This window comes from Pleurodeles waltl, chromosome 4_1 (assembly GCF_031143425.1).
Source record: "Pleurodeles waltl isolate 20211129_DDA chromosome 4_1, aPleWal1.hap1.20221129, whole genome shotgun sequence".
Lineage (NCBI taxonomy): Eukaryota > Metazoa > Chordata > Amphibia > Caudata > Salamandridae > Pleurodeles > Pleurodeles waltl.
In genome coordinates, this window is record NC_090442.1 from 72093617 (window position 1) to 72102493 (window position 8877).

Below are 8877 nucleotides of genomic sequence, written 5' to 3' on the forward strand. Positions count from 1 at the left end.
CCAGCCCAAGGCTGCCACCGAGCATTGGCACGGGGCTTCCTGTTTCAGACATCGGTCTGACCGCACCATTGGCATTTGTGTCTACAGTTACCGATCACCACTTCCTTCACAGTCCGCTCCGATGGGAGGGTCCTTTGACCACTCAGTGCTGCAGGAGTTTAGTCTGAATCTGTTCCCCAGACCCACCATCGTGGGACGTGCTCCTCTGGTATCTCTTCTAAAGGCACGGAGTCTGCGGTTAGAAGTATCCATCAGAAGAACAATGACATCCCTTCTCACCCGCAGTGTCTGGGGGTCACTGTATCTAACTGCAGATCCCTTGCTCCGCACCCTCCTCCCGTTCTCTGGAGTGGCCTTTTTTTTTACATTTAAAAAGGTTCTAATTTTGGAGAATTGGACGCTTTAGCGCATTTATATCAAAGACCTTGGCTACCTAGATAAGCTCAAATCGTTTGCTGGATTGTACCAATATTGACTTTTCCAATGAAAGCTTCTAATAGCTGTAAGTAAGCAGTAGACCACACAAATCACACCTCATTAACCTCCTCACAAAGCTATCCAGTCTGCCTCATACATCAGCCAAATGTCACAGAATTGTAAACCCCAGCAAGGCTAAGGTTAACATCCGAGATACAAAATGAATGTTTACGTCCTCCTAGAACACCCTGCTCCACGGTTGTAGCTGACGACTAATGGAGAAATGTTTTGAAATTCTCCCCAAGAAACAAAATGCCCACTCTCTCCCAATACAAACTCTGAACTATACATAAGGCCTGCTGGACAACTGAGAACCTGTGAGATGGACCTCCTAGATTCCGGTCAGTGGTGGAACTGTCGCGGTGCGCCAGTCTCCGTCACATGCTGTTTCACTGTAAGAAGTTGAGAACATTTTGGTAAGAAATCCAAAACTTAATAAAATAAATCTTTGCTATGAAGATACCCCTTAACTTCCACACGGGGTCTTTAAGTCCATGGCCCCATGTACCTGTTCCGAAACTGAACTGCTAAGACCGGAGTCTTTGAGAGCTGCGATTAACGGTGGGAATCAAAAATATCATATGTGAGTGGAAATAATTCCAAAACCTATCCCACCATACATGGTGGGTGTGAGCCTGCTTCGCAAGACGTGCAGACAACTCATTGCTGAACAACTTTGATTTCCAAGCCCCACAAAAACTATGGAGTATACTGGACTTTTACACTCAAAAAGTAAAGCCACCATTATCATCCTCGCCAATGCACCCACAGAGACCACACCTAAGTCTTAGACCCCTGAATTAAACATATACCTTAGTCTTAACATGAGGTTTCATAAGCGAGATCCCTGTAAGTGAAACAACACAGCCCACGCATCTCACCAAACTCATAACGACCTTCCTTTCACATGCTGCACGGTACAGCCCGTACCCCACTCCTTCCTTCCCCCCCCCCTCTTCTTCCTCCTCCTCCTCCCACACTCCCTTCTTCCGTATTCTGTTGCCTACTGTTTGCAGTCAACAATGCTTTGTTCAAGATCATACATACCTAGCTTATATTCCTGGGCCTGGATAAAGTGTCTTCGTTATCTCACATAACAAGCACAAAAAAAGGTTGCAAACTAGAATGCATCACGGGGACGCTTTGCATCTGAGGGTGCAGAAGGGGAACGTTGATGTAACTGAGGTCCGCGTGCAGGCGGCACTGCTGTGCGGTCCCATTCCGCCACTCCCGAGGCAGCATGAAGGTGGACAAGGCCACCTATCCCTGCAGGGGAGCACAGCCGCAGACCCAGTGCGGCTCAGCCTGAATGATCTGTTAGATAGATCACCGGGAAGATTGTTACCAAGGGGAAATAACTTATTCATCCTTCCTGCTTTCTTTTTCCATCCAGTTTCCCTACTTCTCCATCCTTATTCCTTTCTTTTACCAACACTTTAATCACTTTCCCTCCTGTTCTTCCTTCCCCATCCATCTGTTCATCTTTCCTTCTTTTCCAGCTCTCCACTCTTTCATCATCCATCCAAACTTCCCTTTCACCTTTCCTTCCTTGCATGCATCCTTCCCTCCGTAATTCCTTCCATCCTCTGTCCTTCTTTCACTGTTTCCATTCATTATTCTCTCCATCACTCCTCATCTTTATCCATCCATTCTTCTGCCAACCTTCTCTCCACCCAGCCCATTTCCACCCATTCTTTTCTATCAGCTCATCTCTGCATCATCCATCCATCCATCTCTACATCTGTTCATTTGTCCATCGTCTCTCCGCCATGCCTATCCATCTCTCTATCAATCCTTCTTTCCATTTACTCTTTCTCTCATTGTGTCTTTCTTATGTGCTTTTGAATTCCCTTTATTCCTCCACCCCACCGTTTCATCATGCATTGGCATCTTGCAGTGGTACTTAATGAATCTTTGCTTGGAGATCAACAGTCTTCAAGCAGTCAAAGGAGTTAAAACATTTAAACTTGTTTATATGTTGCACAGATCTGCCAATGGCTTTCTTAACCTGGTGATGGTGCTAAGGTGGGAGGTCCATGATGCCCACGGTGTAGGTGATCATGTACAATAATGACTACCTCGAGGTACTGTTGGCACATGAGTGGGAAGAAGTTTGCTCTCCAGGATGATGATGTCGAGCGTCTGCATTAATAGCTTGAATAAACGCTGCGAGAAGCAGAAATGGGATTCGTTTTAGATATGGCGGATGGCAACGTCTGTGGGTGTTGACTGTTTCCTCTGCAGCTGAATGCTGTGATGTATAGGTTGGTATAGATGAAATGATGACTTTTGCTGACGGTCACCCAGATGTGTTGGCACAGATGCTTGCTGTAAAGGTCTCCCTCGCTTGTCTTGTTTAGTCTTTCAGTGCATGTGTTCTTCACCGCTAACTTGTGTCTGCTGATCTGCTATCCTCTCTCTTCACAGTCTGTCGCGTCAGACACCCGGTTCACAGAAATCTTTGAGGACCCGGAAGTCAAGCAGGAGGTCAAGAGGCAAAGGGTGATCAGCTCCCGGTACCGAGAGGACTACATCGAGCCCGCGCTGTATCGAGCCATCATGGAATGAGTTCTGCTCATGGCCTGTCCGGACTTGGAGACCCAAAATGGCGGAGTTGGAGCTCTCGCAGGACACCTGACCCCGCGCCTGAGAAGGCTTCGAATCCAAGACTTCTCCTTTGTGAATGAAAAGAAAAGGAGTCTTTTGTATCAGAATGAAGACTTTCAGTCTGCAGTTTGAGAGTTCTGGCTGACTTCACATCATCTTCTACAAACTAAAGATGGGAGGATTAAAGTGGGGACACCAATCAATTGTCACCACTTTCTCCATGTACCAAACGCATAATGCTCCCAGGCCCACTGAATGACCACCATACGGACCAGGAGCATCTTCATCCATTTGTGCTGCCTGTTCTGCACTGGGGCCGTTTTGGTGTTTCTTAAAACTACTGCAGGAAGAACCTCTGTAACCTGCCTAGTCGTGCAGCTACCCCATGTGCACCAGCTCATAGCCCGTAATAAACGAGTGCTTCTCCCTGGCATCTGAAGGGCACCTCTGCGCTCTTACAATCGCCTCTGTGAAGAACAGGCAGTCCTGCTAAAACCCTTCTCTATTTATGATGCTGTGTTTCTGTGTGCTCTTTTTGTTTTTTTATCTCACTGTCCATTCCCAATGCCTTGGAATGAATTCTAGAGCTTTTGGAATGAATAAAACATTCAGTGGGTGAACAAATCAAATGAAAACCTGTTAGATGGCTCCTCTCCCAAACCGGTGTCAGACATTTCCACCTCTCTGCTCCTTTGGTTTGTATATTTATTTTTCTGCACGAGAGGCAGTGAGACTCAGCAGTAGTTCTGCGGAGCCGGTGGTCTGTTTCCATCGGTGTATGGAGGTGTTCAGACATAGACTTATTTCTGAGAAGGTAAGGGCGGTGCTGCGGTATTCTGATAAGAAGCAGGGTTGTTCTTAAGTCTTGACAGCCCGCTATATTGTCTGGAGGGTGGTGCAGTGATCACTCCCATAGAAAGACCTTCAGGCGGTGGCGCTGTGGTTTTTGCATCCATAGCTCCAACCCAGTGGGCATGTAGCACACGTGAAATACAAGTTTGTCCTCGAGCATACCTAGGCAGCTCCAGTAGCGGAGCCAAGGAATCCCCCGGCTCTCTGTCATAGATGTCATTTCTTTGATTCCTACAGGATGTGTGACGCCTTTGGGGGTGGTTTATACCTCTTCTAGTAGTTTCTTGTATCATCCAATGCTTGTTCTTTGCTCATTCCAAGGCTTTTTTTAATTTATTATTTTAACTCCCATCTGAATGCCTTACTCTTGAGCTGAAATTCCTTTAAATGCTTAGAAAGACTGCATTGCAGTTAGTAACATACTAAGTCGAGTAGCTTTGTTTTGGGAGTTCCATCAAATGTCTGAGTCTGATATGCCCCCTGAAGCCCCTTCCATTATTAGAGGCCAGGTCTGATCAGAAAAATGTAAGGAGGCCGCACACCATGGTGGCTGCCAGGCCCTGCTGACATTGTAGCCGTGCTGGGATTGTGATCCAGGGGTGACACTGATCACCGCCTGGGACTGTTCTGTATGGGATGCGCATCATTTCTATGATCAGAAAATTGGACAAGTTGATCAGTCTCCTCTGGATTTTGTATGTTCAGCTGACATTGCTGCAAATCTCTCGCTCCCAGCGGTGAGGCGTGCATTCAGATGTGTGAGCTGGGCAGGGAGTGGCTGCAAGGCATCTATGAGTGCCCATGAGGCATCCTCGATTGGTATGTCCATTCAACACAGAACTGAAGATTACTTGTTAGGGAGGACAACTGAGTTCAAAATGGCAACCAGAGTTGTGTTGGGCATACATATCAATCAGACGTTTAGCATAATAAATTCACTGATCTTTAATCCTAAGCATATAGATGTGGTCTCCTGTTTTGCTTTGTGTTGTCATTTGCTGTTAATGTATATGGAGATGTCAAACCTTTCCTTGCCACTCTCCGTAGACTGCTTTGGTTCATTAGGGTTCTGGATTTTACACTGGTATAATTGAGTGCATCACTCCCATGCTGCATATGTTTAACAGTAAGGCTGGAATGTCATTCGTTCTTCCAAAATAGACATAATTCCATTCCATTGGACAAATAATGGCACCTGTTCTTTGTGCCGCTAGCTCCTACTTCTCGCCAGTTGATTCTCTTTTTTTCGCTTCATTGCTTCTTTCAGTGTGTAGGGAGCATGTCCCCTCTTTAAAGGAAAAGGTTTAAGCCTTGTATATATTGTGGCAAACAAATGTCTTAAGCAGCAACAGGCCTCCCCATCCTTTCGAGGTAGAGGTCGGAGGTCAAGCTGACCGCGTCCAGGCCTCTGCCAAACTCCAGACTCCCACCCCGCAGCGGCTGCCTCAATCCCACCTTTGGTCACCCAGTGGGAGGCCGCAACACCTACCTCCCCGGGCGGAGGAGCATCACATCAGTGGGTGCCTCCGATTATCCACAGAGCTGCAGCCCCCGGATATGCCACCCTCATTGCGCCCCCCCCCCCCCCCCCCCCCCCCGGAGGAGCACCTGTCCATACTCTGAGGAGCCATAGAGCGAGTTCCAGCACCAGAGATTATGGACTGCTAGCTGAAAGCATGAATGGGTGAGTGAAAGGGTGAATGGATGAACGAGTGAGTGAAAGGATGGATTTGTGGGTGACATGGTGGATGAATCAGTGAGTTAAAAAGGTGGATGGATAGATGCATGGATGAATGAGTGAAAGAATGGATGAGTGAAAGGGTGACTGGATGGATGAGTAAAAGGATATATAGATGATGACAGAATGGATGAGGGAGTGAAAGGGTAAATTGATGGAATAATGAATGGATGGATTGACTAAGTGAAAGGGTGGGTGGATGTGTGGATGGATGAGTGAAAGGATGGATGGCTAATTGAAAGTGAGGGTAGATGGGATGACTGGATGAAAGTGTGGATGGGTGAGTGAAAAGGTGAATAGTTGGACCAATGAGTGAAAGGGTGCATGGATGGATAAGTGAAAGGATGGATGGATGGGTCAAAGGGTAGATGGATGAGTGAAAAGGAGGATTGAAGGACTTATGGATTTGAAAGAATGGAAGAGTGAAACGGTGAATAGATGAGCGAAAGGATGGATACACGGATGACTGAATGGATGGATGAAAGGAGGGATGGATAAGTGAAAGGATGGAGAACTGAGTGGAAAGATGGATAGGTTTGGATATGGAATGCTGACTGACTGAATGCTGGATGAAAGATTGAATGATTTACAATATAAAGGTGAAATGGTGGATATCAGTGTGTGGATGGAAGGATGAAAAGCTGAATGGATAGATGCTTGGATGGAAGAGACGACAAACAAGCTCTTCTGGGGGTCGCTATGACTTGCTTCTCTTGCTTGGCGCCATGAGAGCTTTAGTTCAAAGTGGGGGTATTTTAATTTTCTGACTACTCCGTTGCATTCAAGGTACAAGGGATATGAATGGAATAGGATCCAGTGCAACATAACACACCAATGTACTGGAGCTAAAGATAGCCTTCTTAGCTCTAAAGGCGTCCCAAAGACAACTTTTGGGGAAAACAATCTTGATTCAAACAGACAATACAAAAACAAAGTTTTACATAAACAGGGAGGGACTCAGTCACAGCCCTTACAAAGTATAGCTTGAGAAATATGGAGATGGGCTACACAGAGGAAGATGGAATTACAGACCATACATTGTCCAGGGAAGGACAATGTTGAGGCAAACAGAATAAGAAGACAAGCCTCATGCTCCCACGAATGGGAACTGAACCAGAAGGTTAAAGAAATAATTTATCATAAATGGGGAGCACCAACAATAGATCTGTTTGCAACTCAGCAGAACACAAAATGCCAAAGCTACACCTCCATACAGCCTCATCGTCAGTCCCTAGGGAATGCAGTCTTGATAAAGTGGTCAGGGACATTTGCATACATTTTCCCCCCCAATATCACTGTTAACACGCAGTAAACAGCAAACGTAGAAGAAGCCAGATGACTATAATGTCAATTGTCCCACAGTGGACAAGACAAACATGGTTCTCAGAACTAGTACAACTAGCACAAGGAAACAATCAAACATTACTAAGAATCGGTAATCCAGAATCCAGGATCTTTTGTCAATGGAAAAGGGAAGAATAATTCATGCAGAACCAGTAATTTTGAGTCTAACAGCATGGCTCCTGAAGATTCAGAATGTTGTCATTTGGGAAAAAACAATGGCGGTTCTAAGGGAGGAAAGAAGACCAACTACAAGGAAATATCACACAGCCAAATGAAAGGCACTCACCATGATGTATAAAAAGAGCTTAAAGGACAAGAGCACAGGAAAAACAGTATTAAAAGACTGAGCTACTTACTTTCTTGAAGAAAGTCTGGCTTCAGCATCACTGAGAGTCCACCTGGCAGCAATAGTGGCATATACAAGAGGGCATATTGGGAGAAGTTTATTCGTGTTATCAGTAATCAAAAGGTTATTGGAAGGGAAGTAGAGATTGGCATCACCAAGAAGGGTACTGCCCCCCCCCCCCATGGAATTTAAAGGTCGTACTCACACACCTAATGAAACAGAAACAATCGAACCTTTGCACAAAATAAAGTTACAGATGCTAACCTTAAATGCAGCTTTTTTGGTGGCTATCTCGTCACAATGCAGAGAAAGCGAGTTACAGGCACAATTCAAGAACCCTATCTGCAAATTCACAAAGACAGTATTGTCATGAGAACAGACCCTCAGTTCTTGCCAAAAGTAATTTCACATGAATCAATTTGTACAAATTCCAAGTTTTTTTTAGGAACCAAAAACTAACGCCCAAAGCGCTTTACATCCCTTAGATGCAAGACGGCCTATAGTGTACTACAGAGAAAGCACAAAAACTGTCAGAAAGACTCAACAACTGTTTGTATCTTTTGCATACAGTTTCTTAGGAAGAGCAGTAATAAAAACACCATTGCGCAAACAATTCAGCTGTGTTACACTTATGTGGGAGGTACTTTAAATGTGGCACCAAAGGTGCATCCAACACAGAAGAAAAGAGCAACAAGTGCTTTGCTGTCAAATGCGCCACACAAGACATTTGCTTGGCAGCAACTTGGTCGTCAGTTCACACGTTTACAAACCTTACTGCATCGACATACAGATGATAAGGAAGCTCAGTGTTTTACAGCATTTGTTTACAAGTCCGTGTCCATCTTCAACCCAACCACCACAAGCTTAGAAACCACTACAAAGTCAGAAAAGTTTCACACTGCAAAACATAGTTTACCTGTGAATCAATGAGTCGATAGTCTTAGCACTTATGAATACAGAGAGACCACTTCTGATGGATACTTGTGTGTGATGATTCCTAACCTATATCATAATCTGGCTCAGTGGACTCGGCACCAACAAGACCTGTCAGTTTATCCAGGTGTAGAAGGAAACTGCTGCTTCTCGACTGCAAATGGATTGGCAGCAGACTCTTCAGCCTTACTCCACTCAGAGCCCACTGTGGTGATGGATGCATCATTGCTCGGTTTGGGAAGGCCATTTGGGAGAGGTGGATATCAGAGTAGTCCAGCAGTCCAGTCCAGCAGAGACTCACCTCCACATCAACCTGCTGGAGTTGCAAGCCCTTCCTGCCTTTGTATGATTGCCAGGTCAGCCATCACTTGTCAATTCACCTGTTGTGATGCGTTTCTTGAAGCAGCTGGCCCACATGTTCCCACCAACACCTTTTTTGATGCTACGGTGGAACCTTAATTTGGTTCTCACTTACCAGGGATCTTATTATGCATAGTGACCCGAGGGTGCAGTTGTTGTGTGTCACCACTTTATGCACCCCGAGCACAATGGTATTACCCTTCTCTAAAATTGAGAGCGC

At 45.5% G+C, this 8877-nt stretch overlaps 1 protein-coding gene across 1 annotated transcript in view; it reads left to right on the top strand.

The window, feature by feature from the left end:
• KDM4A (lysine demethylase 4A) overlaps positions 1–4891 on the top strand; it is a 460608-nt gene extending 455717 nt beyond the window's left edge. Inside the window, exon 23 of the mRNA XM_069227816.1 lies at positions 2905–4891. Within this exon, the coding sequence (XP_069083917.1) occupies positions 2905–3045 (141 nt within the window). The 3' untranslated portion in view covers positions 3046–4891. The remainder of the gene's footprint in view (positions 1–2904) is intronic.
• Positions 4892–8877: the final 3986 nt, after the last annotated feature.